We start from the raw sequence: 22739 nt of genomic DNA, 5'->3' as shown, positions 1-22739 counted from the left end.
AACTGAAATAAGTCTAATAAACAAATGACTGGCTACCGAGATTATTCAGAAGAAACTTACTTCCAACTAATGCTGCCAAATGAATAATGTCAAGTCTGGAAGAGTGTACAATGCTGGAGGTTATATTAATGACTCAAGAACAGCTTCTTCCCTGCTGCCATCAGGCTTTTGAATGGACGTACCTCGCATTAAGTTGATCTTTCTCTCCACCCTAGCAATTTCTGTAACACTACATTCTGCACTCTCTCCTTTCCTTCTCTATGAATGGTATGCTATGTCTGTATAGTGCGCAAGAAACAATACTTTTCACTGTATACTAATACATATGACAATAATAAATCAAATCAAATCAAATCAAATCAAAATCGAATCAATGATGAATGATATCAATGATCTTGGTATTCAGTTCTTAGTTCTAATAATCTAATAGTTCTAATAATACATGCTATTTTCAATGTTCATTTGGGACAGTTGGACCAAGCGGCTGTTTTGAATAAGTACGTGTCAACTCTGGAGCTGCCTAAATCAACAGGAGATGTCAAAGCCGGAACCAAGTGTAGTGTTGCCGGATGGGGAACAACAGATCCTGAAGTTCTGAAAGTATCTGATACCCTGAGGGAAGTAAATATAACCATCGTTCGCAGGAAACGATGCAACAGTGAGAAATACTATAATTATGATCCCTTCATAACAAAGGACATGTTGTGCGCTGGTGATGAAAAAGCTAGAAAGGATTCATGTAAGGTAAGTTAAACAGAATTTTTTCACCTCCTGTTGCCTTGATTTTAAAGTTAGTTAAATGTAATTAATATTCCCAACTGTTGATGCACTGTGCTTCAATGTTAGTGACACACTGGTACAAATGTGATGTAGAAATAACTAAATAACAGGTCCTATTCTGAAGATGAATAATGTTCTGATCTGTGATTAACTATGCTATTAAAATAATGCTGGATAAAAGCAAATTACTGCGGATGCGGAAATCTGAAACCAAAAGAGAAAATGCTAGAAAGTCTCACCAGGGCTGGCAGCATCTGTAAGGAGAGAAAAGAGCTGAGAAAAGAGCTGATGACCCTTTGTCAAAGCTGAACGGCATAGAAAGTGGGAGATGTTTATACTGCAGGGTGAGGGAATGAAAGATGAGTCATAGCCACAGAAACAAGGGGAAAGGCTGCTAATGGCAGTCCATAGAGAGAATAAAGGGTGTAAATGGCCAAATGGCAGAGAAGCTGAAATCAGAGGGTAAACTGTGACAGATTAAGATGCAAGGGAAGGGGGGGAGGGGATGGATGGGAGAGAGGTAAAATTAATAAAAAGGGGGAAGGGGAAGCAAAGGGGAGGAAAGGTAAGGAAAGGAGGGACAAAATAGGGGGAAAGAGTGGGGGTAAGAAAAATAAAGAAAAACAATAAAGAATTAAAAGGTAGAGAAGAATAAAAAATTAAATAAAATGAAAACAAAGGAGTCGAGGTGGGGTAGAGCTAATCATCTGAAGTTGTTGAATTCGATAATGAAACTGGAAGGTTGTAAAGTGCCTAGGAGGAAGATGAGATACTGTTCCTCCAGTTTGCGTTGAGCTTCACTGGAACATTGCAGCAGGCCATAGACAGACGTGTGGGCATGGGAGCAGGATTGTGTGTTTAAATGGCAAGCAACGGGAAGGTCAGGGTCCTGATTGCACACAGACCAAAGGTGCTCAGCAAAGCGATCACCCAGTCTACGCTTGGTCTGTCTGATACAGAGGAGACCACATTGGGAGCAGCAAATGCAATAGACCAAATTGAAAGAGGTGCAAGTGGAACGTTGTTTAACCTGGAATGAGTGTTTTGGACCTTGGATAGGTTGATTAGCTTTACCTCACCTCGACCCCTTTTCATTTTATTTAATTTTTAACTGTTCTCTACCTTTCACTTCTTTATCGTCTTTCTTTATTTTTCATCCCACCCACTGAGGTGAAGAGAGGGTATTGGCAGGGATGGGAGCTCCAACATGGCACTTTCAGTTTCAGATCAGTTTTGCATGCTGATTGACATTGTGATAATCCTGCGTACGTTCAGCGGATTTTAATTGTGATGTGCTAATGCTTTCACCAATGGGCCCAATTTAACCCACTGAAAACCCAATTGCTTACATAAAATTAAAATCAGTCTAATTAGTGTTGGGCGTAATAAATAACAGGAGTGTGTGCACACATAGTAAATGCCACTTTGGTCCTGAATAGTAGCTGAGCTGCCTAAATAGCAGGCTTGTTGAGTTCCCCTACACTTCACCAACTCACCCTCGACTGAGACATGGTTTTAGATCAACAACTGTTCAGAATGGATTTGGGTAGCATCAGATATCAGAATACAAAAACAACATGTATTTATTTATAGATATAAATGGAAGGAACTCGTGCCAAGTTTTATAAAATTAAATGTTGTAAAGAAAGTGCTGTTACACACCATTCTTTAAACATGTAACTACAGCATGCATTGTATTGTATTCGTGATGAACAGTTCACACTATCTCTTCCTTTATGTTGTCTCTTTTCTCACCTCATTTTGTCTTCTCACATTTACCCAAACTACAGGCACTTTTTAGATGCTATAAACAAGCTATGTCTAGAGGAGTTTTGGTTTAATCTTGTTATGACTGCGTGAGAAGGGGTAAAAACTGACGACACTAATTTACCACTCCAGGTCTGACCTTGTGAATTTAGGAAGATGAAGACATTTTCTCAATGTCTGTAATTAACCATTCATGTACTGATTGCAAAGAAACGAGTCTGGCAGGCTTTCTTGGAAATTTTAACACAAAAAGGATTTGTTTTTACTGAGTTAAAAACCCACCCAGGTAAAGATAGCAAAATATTTAAGAAAGGTAAACCCACATTTCTCAAAGTTTCATGAGGCACATTCACACAAACACAAGCGTGCAAAGTTTTACAAGTTATACTGGAGGTAGTTACTTTCTTAGCCAAATTGAAAATTCAATTCCAAAAGGTAAAAAGAGAGTTCATGGTTTATGAGTTCTTTGATGTGGCAGAGACTTTTCCAGGTTTCTTTAAGTCCCAGGAGTTGAGTCGAAGCCTATGTAACTGCAATTGCCAGACAATTTCCTTTTTAATCTGTAATCCGTCTTTTCCAGAAATCTATGAATTTTGCTCCTGAGACTTCTTTTGATGAAAATTCACGATCTATATGCTTGATTTTCAGATTAAAGTTTATGTATTAGTCACAAATAAGGTTTACATTAACACTGCAATGAGGTCACTGTGAAATTCCCCTAGTCGACACACTTAGGCGCCTGTTCGGGTCAATGCATCTAACCAGCACATCTTTCAGACTGTGGGAGGAAACCGGAGCACCGGGAGGAAACACACACAGACACTGGGAGAACGTGCAAACTCCACACAGACAGTGACCCTACCTGGGAATCGAACCTGGGTCCCTGGCACTGTGAGGCAGCAGTGCTAACCACTGTGCTACTGTGCTGCCTGGATTGTAAAAGATAGGTCTTTAACTTGAGAAGTAAGAGAGAAGGGAACTCCTTTACTGCTCCATTAACAACTTCTCCAGGCTACTCTAGTATCTGAGTTTAGTGACTGTATAAAGGGATTGCAGAATGGTAATTAGTCATATGACCTGCTTTCTCACAATGATTTCAGAAAGGGTTTATTTATCTGAAATTTCAATCTGGCTTTTGTTCTATGGCTTATAATGTCCAAATCATTAGCTTCTGAAGGAGCTATTATCCATTTTATGACCCCCCCCTCCCCCACTTTCAGGTAACCATTGTCCTGGAAGACTTTCAGTCTCCATTGGAGAGGTGGTCTTATAGCGACATAAATGCTGTGTCCCATTCCTTTAATGGTTCCTTTTTTAAGTGGACGTTGACACCTTCAGATATGACATTCCAAAAGCAACATGTTGGGGCATATCTGCAGTGCTGAAACTTTTCCAAAAAAGCAGTCAACTTACAATACCAGACATCAAGTGACAGGTGGCAGCCATCTTTGGTCAGTTTTGGCTATAAAAAGTCCCTGTTAAACAGTTCAGTATATGTTTAGTTAGCTGGAGAAATTACAGCTTTATATCCCTCATGACAAAATAATCTAGAATGGAGTTCAATTTTTATCTCTTTGCTACAAATCGTTTATAGTTTCATATTTTTCTAGCTCTGTTGTAAACTCTTCAGTTGCATGTATATTCTTTCAGTGGAATATTCCTGAGGGTTTACCCAATCAGTCACCATCATTTTGGAACCTGGGGTCGACAATTAAATGGGATTTCTGTCAATCTTCTGCCAAGCTTACAGTGGCTGGCTGAGCACTGAGGAAAATTTAATGCCTTTATCTTGATGTTAACATAATCATTTTACATTTTACAATGCAAAGCTTTTGTTACATAGTTCATATATATTTGTGTAGAGTTTTTCTTTGTTATTACATCTTTAAACACTTTCTTTATCTCTGTTTTTCACTCTTCAAATCTTACATATTATTAACTTATTATACATGCCCCACTCATAATTTCACCATTTTCCCCAAGCAACTACGTTTGATCTTGACCACCAGTATACAACACCATGATGGATTGATCATGATTTTCCAAATTTGAAATAAATGAAATTTGAAATTAGGTACCTTTTGACTGACATTACGTTTCTTTACTTTTTTTCAGTGGGATTCTGGTGGTCCACTCATGTGCAGAGCCAACATGTTCAGTAAAAAATATATATACAGAGGCATTGTTTCAGCAGGAGATGATTGCGCTAAACCGAAGAAACCTGGCATTTATACTCGTTTATCTGAAAGATTCTTGAAATGGATAAACAAGACCATGAAAGTCAGAACAATTGATTAAACTTCTTCTAGAAATAACAATGTTTTGCCCTCCACTCCTGGCGCTGGTTTGCTTGAAAAATCTATCTTGTGATGTTTAACATTTTTCACATGTAACATTCGAATAATTAATTTTCAATATGAATATCCACTGCAGAACATTATAAAATAGAATAATGCAAATACATTGCTTTGCAAAATAAGATTTGTCATTTTCTTTCTGAATGAGCTACTGTACTGTTTTGAGTTTGGCTGATCTGTTGTGAACAATTTAATTTTCTAAGGCCTGACACACATACCTTTGATGCCCGTTCAATTTTTCTTGATTTATTTCTTGATATTAAAGACAATTTTTTGTCCATCTGCCAACCACCAGAATTGCTGTACCTAATGTCCCTAGCTTGTGACCTCTAGATACATGTACAGTCACTCAGTCAAGAGACCGAATTTAGCAGTCAGTTAGAAGCCCATCTGCTGGTTGGGAAATTGGGAAGCCCACCACGAACACTTGTGGGAGGGCCAGTGTGATTAAATCTCAATCGGGCACTTATCTGCCCAGTGCTAGACTTCCTGGTGCCTGTGGGCAGAGCAGATGTCCTGATCCCAAGAGCTGTCAACATGCAGTGGTCAGCAATTCTCCAGCATTGGCAGTGCCAGAGGGTGTGATGTCCACAGCTCATTGTGCAGTGTGGCCTGCACCAGTGATCAATAATGGAGTCCAAGGAAAGTGTTAGTGGGGCAGGTTTGCTGGGGTGAGACAGAGAGAGGTTAGGGGTGGAGGATGGTTGGAGGTTGATTTAAAGGGCAAAGGGTGTCTTACTTCAGATTCCTCCATTCCTGCTTGTGGGTGCCTGCATCAGGCATGGCATGCCCCGCAAGGAAGTCCCACACCACCCACTGGCACTAGGTAAATTGCTCGTACAGAGAGCAGGCATGGGGTAGCACGGTAGCACAGTGGTTAGCACTGCTTCTTCACAGTGCCAGGGACCCAGGCTCGATTCCCGGCTTGGGTCACTGTCTGTGTGGAGTTTGTACCTTCTCCCCGTGTCTGTGTGGGTTTCCTCCGGTTTTCTCCCACATTCTGAAAGACGTGCTGGTTAGGTGCACTGACCCGAACAGGCGCCAGACTGTGGCGACTAGGGGAATTTCACAGTAACTTCATTGCAGTGTTAATGTAAGCCTTACTTGTGACTAATAAATATACTTTAAACTTTACTTTAAACAGGCACTGACATGACAGACCAAATTGTCTCCTTCTGTGCTGTAATAATTCTGCTATTCTGGCTGCAAATATCCAGCCCTTAGTTTCAATAACTAAACGAGTATATGGTGACAGTTTATCCCTACTAATGTAACCTATACTACCTTTAGATCGACAGCTAGTTGGATTAGATAGGTAGCATCAGGTATCAGAAGACTGGACTGTTTAATGTTTAATAAATTCAAGATTGCAAGGAATTTTTTTATGTCTGATAAATTTAGATTAAATTTAGATTTGAAATAGATTTGATTTATTATTGTCATATCTATTAGTATACAGTGAAAAATATTGTTTCTTGTGCGCTATACAGACAAAGCATACCGTTCATAGAGAAGGAAACGAGAGAGTGAAGAATGTAGTGTTACAGTCATAGCTAGTGTGTAGGGAAAGATCAACTTAATGCAAGGTAGGTCCATTTAAGTCTAATGGAAGCAGAGAAGAAGCTGCTCTTGAGTCGGTTGGTACGTGACCTCAGACTTTTGTATCTTCTTCCCGACGGAAGAAGGTGGAAGAGAGGATATCCAGGGTGCGTGGGGTCCTTAATTATGCTGGCTGCTTTTCCAAGGCAGCGGGAAGTGTAGACAGAGTCAATGGTGAGAGGCTGGTTTGCGTGATGGATTGGGCTACATTCATGTCCTTTTGTAGTTTCTTGTGGTCTTGGGCAGAGCAGGAGCCATACCAAGCTGTGATACAACCAGAAAGAATGCTTTCTATGGTGCATCTGTAAAGGTTGATGAGAGTCACAGCAGACATACCAAATTTCCTTAGTCTTCTGAGAAAGTAGAGGCATTGGTGGGCTTTCTTAACTATCGTGTCAGCATGGTGGGACCAGAACAGGTTGTTGGTGATCTGGACGTCTAAAAACTTGAAACTCTCGACCCTTTCTACTTCATCCCTGTTGATGTAGACAGGGGCATATTCTCCTCTATGCTTCACTAGCTCCTAAACATATAACCACATTGCATCTTTGCAGGTTTGAATATCTCACACCATCTCTTCCCTTTGCGTTGTCTCTTTCCTCATCTTAGATTAGTCTCTCACCTCCATCCAAAATATCTAAACTTGCAGCTGCTGTAGATAAACAATGTTTTGTCGGGTTTTGGTTGTATTGATTTTGAATGCTGACAGTCTGAAGCATCAATGATATCATTATTACATATTTTAAATCTCTAAATTATACCTCATTTTGTGTTTGACAGTGCCACCTTCAGTTTTGTCCACTCTGGCAGGAAGAATAAAAAAGAAGCATATTACCTGAATTGTGAGAAACTGCAGAGGTCTGAGATGCAGAGGTTCCAGCTGTCCTTGTGCATGAATCGTGGACAGCTACTATGTGGGTCCAAAAGTAATTAGGAAAGATCATTTGTTATCATTTGTTGCAAGGAGAATTGAATACAAAAGTAGGGAGGTTATGCTTCAGTTATACAGGGCATTGGTGAGACCATGTCCAGAGTACTGGGTACAGTATTGGTCTCCTTACTTAAGGGAGGATGTAAATGCATTCGAGGCAGTTCAGAGAAGGTTGAATAAATTAATACCTGGAACAGGATGGGTGTCTTATAAGGAAAGGTTGGACAGGTTGGTTTGTATCCACAGGGGTGGCCTGCGCCTGCTCCAAATTCATATGTTCTTATGTTAAACGATGGCCTTTGTCTTTGACATTTAACTAGGACAATTGTAGATTGTCTTTTAAGCTTTTTTGAACTTGCTTGTCCCATCATCCTCCAAAGTGATGCTACGTTAGCAAACTTGGACACCATACGTCCTGGCAACACCCTTTAATATCTTGAAACATTCAATCAAGTCATCCCTAATTCAAGAGAATTTTTGTATTGCCCCTTTGTAATTTAATTCTCGGAGTCCAGGCATCTTTCTGGTAAACCTTTGTTCCACTCCCATCAAGGTCAAGGTATTCTTCCAGTGGTGTTGTGCCTAGAATTGCTCAATGTGGTCCAACCAGGGATTTATAAAGCTGCAGCAGGCTGGTCCTCTAGTTATAAAGGCCAGCATTCCTTCAGCACTTTTGGTTATTTTTATTGTCAGCCCGTGACATTTTGATGATCTCCTGGCTGGATCCTAGATCTCTTCAGAACTCCACTGTTTATGGCTTTTCAATAAAATTAGAAAATAAAGTTAAAGTTAAAGTTTATTTATTAGTCACAAGTCAGGCTTACATTAACACTGCAACAAAGTTACTGTGAAATTCCCCTAGTCGCCACAGTCCAGCGCCTGTTCGGGTCAATGCACCTAACCAGCACGTCTTTCAGACTGTGGGAGGAAATCGGATCACCCGAAGGAAATCCACGCAGACACGGGGGGGAACATGCAGACTCTGCACAGACAGTGACCCAAGCCGGGAATCGAACCCAGGTCCCTGGCGCTGTGAAGCAGCAGTGCTAACCATGAAAAATGAAAAAACAGCCGAAAAGAATATTAAAGACAATCTTAAACAATGTAATTTTAAATGTTATATATTAGTTATAGTAAGAAATCTCTTTCTGGGTATTGAGGTGTATTATGGTGTCAGAAGGAGGTCTTGGGCACTGTGGGTCATCCCTGGCACCAAGACAGAAGCTTCAGTTTCAGGTCCCACTCCAAGACCTGGGGCACAATTCTCCCGAAACAGTGTTTCCCCAGCAGAACAAGCAGTGCGATTTTCACCAGGTGGGGTCGGTATGATCCAGATCACAATCCACCCACACTTAGACATTTCTTTGGAGCGGTGATTCCCACTGGGAAAGAGATGTGTCGGACATAATGGCGCCAGCTCCTCAGAGATTGTGGCGCCTTTTTTAAAGGGCACCCCAATCTCCAGAAAACCACTCCCCCTCCTCTCCTACTTGCCGGCAAAGAAACCACCCTCCTCCACTCACTGCCATTAGGCCCCCCCGCCCTCCCCCACAATCGCCCCCACCACCAGCACAGCCCCGAAGTGAGTGAAATCCCACCATGGAGTCAGCAAAAGAATCCCCATTCAGAAGCTCCTTTTATGCCTTCCTTCTTAATCCCTGGTTAGGCCCTGCCCCTTTGCAGTGTCAACCTGGCAGTACCATGGTGGAAGTCCTTGACCACCCAAGAGCTCCAATGGCCTCTGATCCCACCTCCCCCAGCATGGCCGTCACATCTGGTCTCTGTTTGTGGATTCCTGCCAGCTTCGTGTTGCGTCAGCGTGTTAGTGCATTTAAGGAGCCGGCTGAATTCAGCTGATTTTGCATAATTAAATCATGATTTTAATATGCTAATCTGGTTCATGCCCAGTGAGGGCCGGGGAGAATCTCAAAGTGAGCTCTCCTCCGCTCAAATCGTGTTCGGCTCCTCTCGCGGGATTCTTCGGCTATAACATGATTTGCGCCGCGCCTGCAGGGCCGGAGAATTGTCCCCCTGATGGCCAAAGAAAGTGTGTTCATAACGCAGCCCAACAGGCTGGATATCGACGTGCAAACCCTTCCAACGGAGGCCCATGGCAAGCAGTAAGAGTGAGAGAGATTCTTAGTCAACCATGGGCTGGAAATAATTTTGGAGCCTTTACCATCACTATCCATGATTTGTTTTAGCAAGTGTGCAGCCATATTTCTTTTCAAATTCACAATCCTAAAAGCCTGAATTGTTTTAAGCTGCTAGTGTTCAAAAGTGACTAATTTTAAGAAGGCCAGAATTTCCACCTGAGGTGTATCAGGATGTTTGCTGCTACAGAGTGTTGAACGGTTTTGGGAGCCTGTAAGTCAGAGTATCATCCACATAGTAATCACTCACTAGCAATTTGACTAATTTCTGTCCATTGCAAATATTACAATTGACTATGTGCTAAATTCAGTTCATGCTTCTACATAAACCTGGGATGTGTAAAAAAAAATATAATCTAATTGCTCAAACTGTATCATTTCTCAGAATCAGCCACACAAACTATGTGATGTGTCAAAAGGCTTTACCTATATCTGCTCTGTGGCCTGTGCTGTGACTGTTAGGGTTTTGCCTCAGAGGGGGGAACTGGAACATAAAGTGGGTGTAAAATCTCACAGTTGCACAAGGCAGGATAGCATCACCATGGATTAGTAATATGGCTCAGCATGTAAATCAACAAAGGTTTGACTTGGACAAAGTTTGAAACCCTATAATGCAAGAGCAACAACTGGCACTTATAGAGCAGCTTTACTGAAAGCTTCTAAAGATGTTTCACAGGGGCATTATAAAGGAAAAGGTGAAACCAAGACATATAAGGAATTATTAGGGCAAATGACCAATAGCTTGGTCAAAGAGATAGGTTTTGAGGAGTGCTTGAAAGGAGGAAAGATATCCACATGTAATTGCCTGACAGTGAGTGCACACTGTCTCAGGACACTGAGCACTGGGAAGGTTTTGTTGTTTGTTCAGTCAGGGGAAGCCCTGTTTATGAGGAAAGCAAAAATACTGCCAAAGCTGGAAATCAGATATCAACATAGAAAATGCTGGAAATACTCAACAGGTCTAGCAGCATCTGTGAGGCAATAAACAGAGTTAATGAGGTTGAATTTAACCCAGTCAAATCCCATCCAATGGCATTGAGTTATAATCAGGCCCAATTGTTTCAGATCAATGGCCTCAGAACAAAAAGGTTATTAAACTGAAATGTGAAGAGAATTTTATTCCCCTCTCTCCGGAACTCCCAGAAACAGGCAGGGGTTGTGTAAAATAGGGTGGGATTGCAGGGATGTCATTACCCATCAACCTCTGGCCTTGTCACGTATTTTACCAGCGGCAGATGAGCATCTTGCCACCTGGGGAAGCCTCAGTAAAACCTGGTGGCATTCATGTTGGTCCCTGGTGGTGGTGGGGGGAGGGAGAGAGGGGTGGGAGACTCCCTCTGTTCAGTCAGCCTGTGGCCCAAGGAAAGCTGCCCTAAGGCCACCCCAGCTGGAAGCATCCCTCTGCCCTTGTGACCAATCCCTCCATTCGTTGAAGCCATAGTGATTGGCCCCAGCATTCCCCAAGCTCATTTACTATTACTCTGGGTGTCCTCGATGGCTGCTGGTTTAGGGACTGCTCCAGCTTCAGCAGTGACCATCAAGGAGCTGTCGGCCCTCTGATTAGCCTGCAGCTCTAGGAGGTGGGATTTGCTGCCCCAGAGGTGTACAAAATTACTTTGTGACTTCCAGGCCTAGAGGAGGCCAAGTTGCACCAAGCACCTGGAATCCCAGCCATTAACCCTGCAGCAGTTGGCAAGGTGGCACAGAGGTTAGCACTATAGCCTCACAGTGCCAGGGACCCGGGCTCAATTCCAGCCTTGGATGGCTGTCTGTGTGGAATTTGCACGTTCTCCCTGTGTCTGTGTGGGTTTCCTCCGGGTGCTCCAGTTTCCTCCTACAATCCAAAGATGTGCAAGTTAGGTGGATTGGCCATGCTGAATTGCCCCTTAGTTTCCAAAAATTGTGTGGGTTAGGTAGATGACCGGTGGCTACGGGGATAGGGCAGTGGGGTGGAGTTTTGATGAAAGTTGATGCAGGTTCAATGGGCTGAATGGCCTCCTTCTGCACTGTAAGGATTCTATTGTATGGTTCTATGCTAATGCTTCTGTCTCCAAAGTTATTGCCAGACCTACTGAGTACTTGCAGCATTTTCTGTATTGATCGCTGGCTGTTAAGCAATGGTTTGCATGCTTACCTGGAGCCAACTTGAAAATATTCCAGCCCCCAATCTCTCTGCAAGTCTCATTAATGAATCAGGGTAACTGTTCATGCTGATGAATACCATCCTGCTGTGTTGCAGATGTGTTCAGTACAGACATTCATTACCAAGTCTACCATAGCAGTACCACCTTTTCCCCAAGGAGGAGCGTGAGTAATAGGGAAACAACTGATACCAGAGACTCTTCAATCGTGTTAAATGTGGCTCAGCTGCCTCTGAGTCAAAAGGTTGTTGGTTCATGGCCCTCTCCAGAGAGTTCAGCACACAAGAAATCCCGGCTGGTACCTCAATGTTGTAATGAAATGCTGCATTGTCAGAGGAAGCGTTTTTTACATCACTTATGAAACCAAGGCCTCATCTGCCTTCTCAGGTGGATAGAAAAGATCCCACGGCATTATTTCAAAGAAAGGGGGAGCGGCCAATCCTTATCCTTCAATAAACAGCACACAAAAAAGAATGATCTGGGAATGTTCTCAGTGTCATTTTGAGACCTTGCTGTCATTTTTCCTATATTTCAACAGTGACTATGGGCCCTATTTTACCATTTTGATTCTAAGTGCTGGGTGGACTTGAAACTGGGAGTGTTTCAGATCCGACTTTTAGACCCATTATCAGGCGCCCCCATACGCACTCTGCCTGCAAAAGAATCAGCGATTCCAAATCACGTTGCACAAGCCTGTGGGCGGGGCTTAACGCGCCCGAAACCCTGCATCTCCGATCGGCACCTTCAACTGTGCATATGCAGAAAAAAAATTATAGAACACTGCTCCCCTGCCACATCCATCCCGGGCCGGATAATGCCTCCCCTTGGCCCCCACAGACATTGCCCCATCTCCACAACATTACTGACCCCCTTATCCCCCCCATCCCCCACCACCCAGACTGATCATGGGCCCCTGCCCCTTCTCCCCATCGATCTCAGGCAGAGTGGCAGCAGACCCACTCCCCCTCCCACCCCCCCCCCCACCCCACCGATCTCAAGCAGAGAGCTATCAGATGCGCAGCACTTACCTCCTCACTAACCTGTAATGCAATGTAGAGCGGGAAACCGAGAAACAGCAGGTATTCAAGGGAACACACCATAATAAAGTTACGTTCCTTTATTGAGTGTTCCTGAATGTCATTCTCCAAAGACACAACAAAACTGGCGACGAGGATAATAAATGTGTGCTTGCTAAACCACTTGGAAGATGTTTAAGCAAAGAAATGTCAGAAAAGGGGATACTATTCACATGTGCATTGTTGTCTATGGAGAAAATCAGTTAGTTAGTGGGTAAAAGATACACTGACAATAGATTCTGGAGCTGGCTATAGTAAATAAGTAAACTGAGGTAACTGCAAAGTTTGCATACAAGAAACCTGTATGAGTAAAACTGGCAGGAAGTCATGACCTCCACTGCAGCCCACCCTGCATGTCCCCCTCCTGTGTTGGTCCCCACCACCCCCCTGCCGATGCCAGTCCTCCTCCCCACCAATTGCCCCCTATGCTGGTCTTTCATCCCCCCAACTTGCTGATCGCTCCCTGTGCCGGCTCCCCCCTCTGCCAATCAGCCCCCCTTGCATACCCTCCCTGCCGATCACCCCCCTTGCAGAGCTGTCCCTCCCGCAGAACTCCCCCCTTGTCTCCCCCTTTGCAGAGCTCCCTCCCTGCCCTGCAGAGCTTCCCCCTTTGCCTCCCCCCCCCCCCGTCCCTTCACAGGTTCCAACCCACTAAGGTCCCATCGCCTGGGCACTGCCCCTGGCACAGTTATCTCCCCGGTGTGGCCATGGTCCCTTATCCCTGCTGGTGGAGACCAGTAGTGATTCTTGCCAGCGGGACATCTCGCCGGTGAGGGGGAAGATTTCAGGAGGCCGGAAGATGCTGTGCGGGACCAAGGTAAGTCGTTCTAACTCTTGCTATTTGGCTTCTCGCTGTTTCTCGTCAGCAAAACAGGGCCTGGAGGACAGTTGTGAATCACATTTTTATCCTCACCCGCTATTTTCCTTGCCCATCACATTGATCGACAGGCACGGCAAACCGCCACCTAGCAACTTTTATTGCAACTGTATGGAGCCCAGAGGTGTTGGAAACTTTTCAGTGCTTTGCTCTAGAGCTTAGTAAAACCACTTCCTTCTGAAAAAAACCATGCCGTGAATCTGCCATTCTGTTCACTGTAACAACATGAAGAAAATGCTCAATTTATCTTGTATGGTGCTTCTAGTTCTAACGATTCTTTTTTTCACTCTGCAAGTCTGTGAGTATGTAAAGAGCCAATGGTTATATTAGCCAGGCTTACTGTTCAATAACTAATTCTCTATTATCTATTTCTGTAGGTGTCTGCACTGAAATTATTGGAGGCCGTGTGATTAAACCTCACTCTCGACCATACATGGTCTCTATTCAGGTGAATAAACAACATATTTGTGGAGGAGCTTTGATCACACCAAGATGGGTATTGACTGCAGCACACTGTGATGTGTGAGTTACTATATTTCACTTTGTGTGATGTGTGTGTTATTTTCAGGTTAATATCTCTTTCTTATTTCGTGAGATGTGAATGGTATTTTCAAAGGAATATTGAGGATTAGCACCACCAGTCATTTTCGTGTGAAGCGTATGGGCACAGAACCAGGGACAACACTGTCTGAAAATTTCCGAGACGATTTTGCAAAAATATGACTGCGAAGATGTTTATCCCCTTTCCTTCCTCAACCATAAATTGAGTTTCTAATCAGATGTTTGATCGGGCATTGGTCAGCTGATCCCTTCTCAGCCCTGGTTTACCAACTTGTGAGCTCACCCATTTGATTTGCTCGGGTCAACTTTATTTGTATTGGAAGCTCACTTACAGGGAATGGGAAAGCTGTACTTTTCTGAAAGGCTGTGACCACAGCAAATGTTTACATCTTTTATTAAAAATTGCTAATGTCATTAGGCTTATTTCTGTCTATGCAAATACTTTTAGTAAAAGACTGTTTGGTTCTCCAATCTACCCAGGTCATTCTGTATGTGTGTGATCAGCTGTGTCATGGTCTTTGTAGCCTCTCCCAGTTTAGTATCACATACAAACTTTGAGTTTATTTTCATTTGTATGCGCACTGTAAATGTCCCCAGCATTGATAGCTGAGGCACTCCACTAGCTACTACCTTACATAGAAGGCCATTTTCCAGCCCTGTTCGCCACGGATACAAATCACAATATGGCCGCTAACTCTCTGAGAGGTTCATGATGGGATTTGCTGTGGCAAAATCTCAGAATGTAGTGAGGAAAGCTTGTGGGGAACTTGTGCGCATATAGTCTTGCTATAAGATGGCTTTCATCTTGGCTCATGACAACACCTGATGGTATATGAGCTATTTTTGACACTTCACAATAAAAGAGTATCATAAAGGTAGAAAATAAACAATAATGTTTTCTAGACTGGTATATGTGATAGAAAGAGCTATACTATCTCTGGCCTTTTTTACAACTGACCTAATAATGGTTTGTGTCGACAAGAGGTGCCAAAAATGCAATTTTTTACCATTCCCCAAAACTTATACTCAGGGGCAGCATGGTGGCAGAGTGGTTAGCTGCTGCCTCACAGTGCCAGGAACCCGGGTTCGATTCCCGGCTTGGGTCACTGTGCGGAGTTTGCACGCTCTCCCCATGTCTGTGTGGATTTCCTCCGGGTGCTCCGATTTCTTCCCACAGTCCGAAAGACGTGCTGGTTAGGTGTACTGGTCATGCTAAATTCCCCCTCAGTGTACCTGAACAGGCACCAGAGTGATATGACTAGGGGATTTTCACAGTAACTTCATTGCAGTGTTAATGTAAGCCTACTTTGACTACTTATACCCTATTTTGAAGAGTATAAAATTCATAAAAGAAAAAGTTCCTTAATGAACTTTGGAACTTTGATGCTTATGTTATATAGTTAGGACTATTTGTTTACATGAGTAGATGTGATTGAATTCAAGACGGTTGCCAATATTTACAGGCTCATTATAATTATTCTGTTTTTTGTTAGCAATATAATACTACTTCATGCTGATAGAAAGTCAAAAGTAAACTTATACAACCTGGACAATTAAAATATATACTTTTTAACAAAATGTTTTCTGAAACTTTGGACAACTCATTCACCTTTCCAATTGCAGGTTCAGTCAAGTAGGCCATTGTAAAGTGCTCCTTGGTGCACATTCACTTACTAAGCTGCAAAAAGGGAAAAAGACAATCAAAGTGTTGAAGACATTTCCTCACCCCAACTTTGATGAGGAAACTGCAAAAAATGACCTCATGCTGCTTCAGGTACTGAATGTTTGTTCGGCGAGATCCAGAAGGTGAGGTCGCAGGGGATTGGGGGTAAAGGACTAGATTGGATTGGGGATTGGTTGACTGACAGAAAGCAGAAGGTCGGGCTAAATGGGTCCTTCTCTGGCTGGCAAACTAGTAGGGTGCCGCAGGGGTCAGTCTTTGGACCTCAATTGTTTACAATCGATATAAATGATATGCAAGCAGGGACAGAGTGTAACATAGCAAAATTTGCAGATGATACTACCATCTCCCTGTAAAGTCCAGATCAATATGTTTCTGACCCTTTCTGGTCCCATTGATAAACTCTGACAATAGCTTGAAGTGCTCTTGTTCCACCCAGTCATCCTCTGTTGTGAAGTCATGTTTGGCGGCGAGCTTAGCAGGAGGCTGAATGTTAGCTCAAATCCCGCGAAGGAGACTCTTCAGCCCACTTTATCTGTCCAGACTCTTTTGGTAGAGTTATCCAATTAATCTTCTGCTTTTATCCATAGTTCTTGTAACTTGTTTTCCCCCTTTCATTTGTTTTTGGATGTTACTTCTGAATCTGCTTTCATCACCAATTCTGGCAGCGCATTCCATATCACAGCAACTCAATGAGTTGAAAAAAATCCTTAAACACCTCTGGTTCCATTTCAGGCACCTTAGATTTGTGGCCTTTGTGTAACAATACCTTCTGCTACTAGAAGCAGATTCTCCTAATACCCTATAAAAACCATTCATGATTTTGAATCAAAATTCCTCTTAAGCTCACTGCTCAAAGGGGAACAATCCCAGCTTCTTCTGTCTGTCCACGCTACTGAAGACCCACATCCCTGGTATCATTCTCGTAAATCTCTTCTTCATCCTAACCAAAGCCTTGACATCTTTCCTAAAGTGTATTTCTCAGAATGAGATAATATTCCAGCTGAAAATCAGTCTGAGCTTTGGAAAGGTTTAACATAATTATCTTGCTCTGGTACCATGTTTCTCTGCTAACAAAGCCAAGAATTCCATATGCTTTTGAACAGCATTCTCAGCTTGTCTAGCTAATTTGGGTACATATACAATCCTTCTGCTCCTGCACTCATTTTGATGTTGCCTCTGTTCATTCTTTCTGTCAAAATCTATCATCTCACATTTCTCTGCATTAAATTTCATCTGTTATATGTCGGCCCATTTTCCCTACTATTGTCCTGTTTGTACAATCCACCCCATTGTTTAGTACATTTCCAAATTTCCTATCATCTGCAAACTTTGAAATTACAACACATACATACCAAGATCAGGTCAATAATATATATTAAAAAGAGCAGTGGTCCTGATACCAGTTGTGGGGAACACCACTGTATATTTATCTCCAATCTGGAAACCACCATTCACCACCACTCTCTGCTTTCTTTCTCTTGCCAATTTTACATCCATGGTGCCATTGCCCCTCCAAATCCATGGCCTTTCATTTTGCTAACAGATTTATTACATATTACTTAACCACACACATTTTTGAAAGCCCATATAGGCTATCTAAAGCGCATTATCCTCAATAGTCTTCCCTTTAATCCAGAAATTCAGCTAATGTTCTGGGGACCCGGGTTCGAATCTTGCCACTGCAGATGGTGGAGTTTGAAATCACTAAAAACAATCTGGAATTAAGAATCTACTGACGACCATGAAACCATTGTGGATTGTCGGAAAAACCCACCTGGTTCACTAATGTCCTTCAGGAAGGAAATCTGCCGTCCTTACCTGGTCTGGCCTACATGTGGCAATGTGGTTGATTCTCAACTGCCCTTGGGCAACAAGGGATGGGCAATAAATGCTGCCCAGCCAGCGACATGCATGTCCCACAAATAAATAAAAAAGAATGATGTGCAGCACCTCAGGAAAAGTTTCAATTCCTGGCCATGGTTTGCCAAATTGCCTCTGATGAGAAACCCTGGAAAAAATAAATCTAATGAATAAAGTCTACCATTTTGTTAGACTGTCAGCTACTGGTAGATGTTCTTCATGACAAATATCTCGAATGGTGAATGAACCAAAATTAAAAATTCACAGCAAAGTAATGGGCAAATGTAAAAAAAACGGTTAATATCTTGGGTGTGTCAATATTTGGATGATGAGGTTATCAATTACGCTATCAATGCTGTAACTGTTCGCTAATGTTTCAAAAAATATTCCTAGAAATAATTTCCCCTGATTACATTTAAATATGCAAATACCAGAAGCCCATGGATCTGGTTATCTGTGCTACGGAATAAAGCGAGTATTTCTACATTGCTCTGCCAAACTCTTGCTACAAATTTGTTGGGAATTCAGTGGAAACTCCAAGAGCAATTTGCATTTATTTGGGGTGGCACGGTAGCACAGTGGTTAGCACTACTGCCTCACAGCACCAGGGACCCGGGTTCAATTCCTGGCTCGGGTCACTGTCTGTGTGGAGTTTGCACATTCTCCCCGTGTCTACGTGGGTTTTCTCCGGGTGCTCCGGTTTCCTCCAAAGTCCAAAGATCTGTTGGTTAGGTGAACTGCTCGCGGTAAATTTCCATTAGCATCCGAAGATGTGTTGGTTCAGGGGATTAGCGAGGTAAATATGTGGGGTTACAGGGTTAGGGCTTGGGTATGACGTTCTGTCAGAGTCAGTGCAGACTCAATGGGCTGAATGGCCACCTTCTGCACTGTAGGGATTCTATGATTATAGTCATTTATGCAATTTCACCAGGGTTCCACCAATTTGCCAGGCATTGGTTTAATGCCACAGATATAGATAAATTTATAATTCCAAAGGAATGGAAGAGAATAATGGAAGCAAAAATGATTACATTTGTTGTGAATTGGATGACAAATAGTGCTTTAAGGGAGGTGTTAAATGAAGGAATGGTGTCCTATATGGGGCAGCAATGCCGCCTTATTCATCAGTAGATAACTATGAAAAGAAACCGGCCAGAATTTTACCGCCCCACCCGCCACGGGAATCGGAGTGGGGGCGAGGGGCGGAACATGAAAAGGTCCGTCGACCTCAGGTGGGATTTTATGGTTTCGGGATGAGCGAGGCTGTTAAATCCCACCCACTATGTCCAATATTTATTGACATTTATTCCTGTTTTCAAAAACCAGCTTAATTACTGGGTTAGGTGTTTGCAGTCTGGCAGTAATTCATACGTATTTGCCCGATTTAGTCTCTTAATTTGTTTGCTGTCTTTGATGTCACATTAGAAGTGGAATTAGAATTGGCAGTCTTGTGAACAGCTGTTTTCATGCATTTTAACAAACTGAAGATAAAGGTGGCAGCATATTGGCACCGATATGATAGACAAACAGATAGTGATCCCAGAAATAAATTTCTTTTCCCAGAGGCTGAACAAGCAGACTAAATAATTCAGAAACACAATGCAGCTAATCACATTAGGTTATGCAGAAAAAAGATAATCACGAGCAATCGTGTTGACATGGCCGAGCTCTTGAAAGCTCAAAAGATTTACAGCTGAAAACTTAAACTAAGATATTTTCAGTTTAATGCATCATAGTTGACCAGTGACATTTGCACTAAATCTAATAATACATTCTATTTTCCATTTTCATTTGGGACAGTTGGTCCAAGCGGCTGTTTTGAATAAGTACGTGTCAACTCTGGAGCTGCCTAAATCAACAGGAGATGTCAAAGCCGGAACCAAGTGTAGTGTTGCAGGATGGGGAACAACAGATCCTGAAGTTCTGAAAGCATCTGATACCCTGAGGGAAGTAAATATAACCATCGTTCCCAGGAAACGATGCAACAGTGAGAAATACTATAATTATGATCCCTTCATAACAAAGGACATGTTATGTGCTGGTGACAGTAGAGCTAGGAAGGATTCTTGTGCGGTAAGCTACAGTTCTCTAAATTAAAATTAAACTTCTAAGATTGTTAAAGTACATGCATTACAAGGCAGATTGCGAGCTGTCTTCTTTCATTTAAAGTTGCATTGGGCTCTGCAGGGCAATTAAGGGTGCTCCCCGTTATTTATGTGGAAATCACAGAGGCCCCATCAGTGGACTACACATAGAAAATTCGGTGGCCTATTCTCGCATGTCCAAGATCACTGCCTTGTTTCAGGACAACATGATTCGCAAGATCACCAAAGCAGTTAAAATAAAACTTAATCTGGTCTTCCTCTGAATCTTTACTGAGACTTACTGCTACCATTTTGTGGAGCCCACCAAAACCAGCAAGCCTTTTGTCTGCAATGAACACTGATGGCATTTTGAAAGCCTGAATCCTCTTAAAGCTGTCCCCACACTCTAAACATTTTTAACGTGGGCTGCCATTTCACACTGTCTACTCCACTTGGAACAAATCAAAGGCTAAATCCATCAGGAAATTTAGCATCCTTGAGAAGCGACTTTTCATATTATTTGAGTACAAGTGGCATTTGCTTAGCAACAACCCGCTCACTGACGATCAGTTTAGGTTCTGCCAGGATCATTCAGCTCCTGACCTCATTACAGTCTAGGTTCCAACATGGAGCTGAACTTGACAAGTGAGGTGAGAGTGACTGCCCTTGACATCAAGGCCGCACTTGACCAAGTGTGGTATCAAGAAGCCCTAGCAAAACTGAAGTCAATCAAAATCGGTAAAACTTTCCAGTGGTTGGCGCCATATCTTGCACAAATGTTGTGGTTGTTGGAGATCAATCATCTCAACTTCAGGACATCACTCCAAGAGTTCCTCAGGGGAGGGTCCTAGGCCCAACCATCTTCAACTGCTTCATCAGTGACCTTCCCTTCATCATAAGGTCAGAAGTGGGGATGGTCAGTGATGATGCACAATGTCCAGCACCATTCACAACTCTCCAGGTACTGAAGCAGTTCATGTCTCAATGCAACAAGATCTGGACAATATCCAGACTTGTGCTGACAACTGGCAAGTAACATTTGTGCCAGACAATGACCACCTCCAACAAGAGAGGAACAAACCATCTCCCAATGACATTCAAAGGCATTACTATAACTGAATTCCCCACTATCAACACCCTGGGGGTTACCATTGACCAGAAACTGAACAGGCTTAGCCACATAAATACTGAGGCTACAAGAGAGAGTCAGAGGCTAGCAATCATGTGGTGCGTAACTCACCTCCTTACTCCCAAAGCCTGTCCACAATCTACAAGGCACAAGTCAAGAGTGTGATGGAATACTCTCCCATTGCCTGGATGAGCGCAGCTCCAACAACACTTAAGGAGCTTGATGCCATCAAGTACAAGCAGTCCGCTTGATTGCTGCCCCTTGCACAAACATTCACTCCCTCCACCACAGTGAACAGTGGCAGCAGTGAGTACCATCTACAATATGAACTGCAGAAAATCACCATGGTTCCTTAGCCAGCATCTTCCAAGCCCATGACTGCTGTCATCTAGAAGAAAAAGCACAGCAAACACAGGGGAACACCACCACCTGGAAGTTCCCCTCCAAGTCACTCAGCATCCTGCCTTGGAAACGTATCGCCATTTCGTCACTGTCACTGGGTCAACATTCTGTAATTCCCTCCCTACATACCCTACAGGGACTGCAGCGGTTCAAGAAGGCAGCTACCACCACCTTCTCAAGGGCAAATGGAATGGGTAATAAATGCTGGCCTAGCCAGCGATACCCACATCCCATAAATTATTTTAAATCAGGTCTCAGTAAAGATTCAGAGAAAGACCAAGTTAAGAATTAAGTATTGATGTGGAGTTGCCGGCGTTGGACTGGGGTAGGCACAGTAAGTAGTCTCACAACACCAGGTTAAAGTCTAACAGGTTTATTTGGTAGCATGAGCTTTCGGAGCGCCGCTCCTTCATCAGGTAAGTACAGGATTTGTTTCACAAACAGGGCATATATAGACACAAACTCAATTACAAGATAATGGTTGGTATGCGAGTCTTAAAAGGTAATCAAGTCTTTACAGGTGCAGACAATGCGAGTGGAGAAAGGGTTAAGCACAGGTTAAAGAGGTGTGAATTGTCTCAAGCCAGGACAGTTAGTGAGATTTTGCAAATTAAGTATTGATTTGGTGATCTTGTGCACCACATTGTCTTGATGTAAAGAATTAATGTATCCTTAATCAGCCTCCAGGAACTATAAACTGTCTTTGACGAATATGTTAATCTTCAAGCTAAGAAGAGTTCAGACCTAAAAAAAAGCACAGAAACGCCCCAGCAAAGTGGAAAAAGAGCAAAAGACAACACCCGAATCTACCACATGAGGGTGCTAGAGAGGCATAAAACTTGCCAGAAGTCCCAGTAATGCATCTTTATGGGAAGCCCAAGACAGAAGTCCCAAATAATTTCCTTTCTGATGACACAGACATGTTTCCAGAACTGTACAAGTAGATAGTAGTGAATGACAAGAAAAAGCCCAGTGGCAGGCAGAGCAAGAAAAAGCAGAGGTACAATCAGAGAATGTTTGTATCAAAGTTGAGTTGGAAGATCTCCACCTGGAGTACAGCCAGGCACAACAGCAGACGAGAAGTACGCTGAAAAAAGCTGTTGCCTTGAAATACTTTTTGAGAAACCAATGTAGGTAAAATCACCTTAGTCCCAGATGAGCTTTCGAAGGGGAGAGCTGACTGGTGGTGATTTTAACCTGAGGATCACCATACCTTTTAGTTTAGTTTTTTTTAATTAGTCACAAGTAGGCTTACATTAACACTGCAATGAAGTTACTGTGAAAATCCCCTAGTCGCCACACTCCGGCGCCTGTTTGGGTACACTAAGGGAGAATTTA

At 42.8% G+C, this 22739-nt stretch overlaps 1 protein-coding gene across 1 annotated transcript in view; it reads left to right on the top strand.

The window, feature by feature from the left end:
* Positions 1–22739, top strand: part of LOC144510895 (transmembrane protease serine 9-like) — a 47579-nt gene that overhangs the window by 5024 nt on the left and 19816 nt on the right. The window contains exons 4-11 of the mRNA XM_078240985.1: positions 472–744; positions 4663–4844; positions 7284–7429; positions 9343–9554; positions 13898–13979; positions 14059–14203; positions 15866–16016; positions 19587–19859. Coding sequence (XP_078097111.1) covers positions 472–744; positions 4663–4844; positions 7284–7429; positions 9343–9554; positions 13898–13979; positions 14059–14203; positions 15866–16016; positions 19587–19859 — 1464 coding nt within the window. The remainder of the gene's footprint in view (positions 1–471; positions 745–4662; positions 4845–7283; positions 7430–9342; positions 9555–13897; positions 13980–14058; positions 14204–15865; positions 16017–19586; positions 19860–22739) is intronic.

The sequence above is a fragment of the Mustelus asterias genome, chromosome 1 (assembly GCF_964213995.1).
Source record: "Mustelus asterias chromosome 1, sMusAst1.hap1.1, whole genome shotgun sequence".
In the NCBI taxonomy this organism is placed as follows: Eukaryota; Metazoa; Chordata; class Chondrichthyes; order Carcharhiniformes; family Triakidae; genus Mustelus; species Mustelus asterias.
The sequence above is the reverse complement of the archived record's forward strand: the minus strand, read 5'-3'. Positions and strand labels throughout refer to the sequence as shown.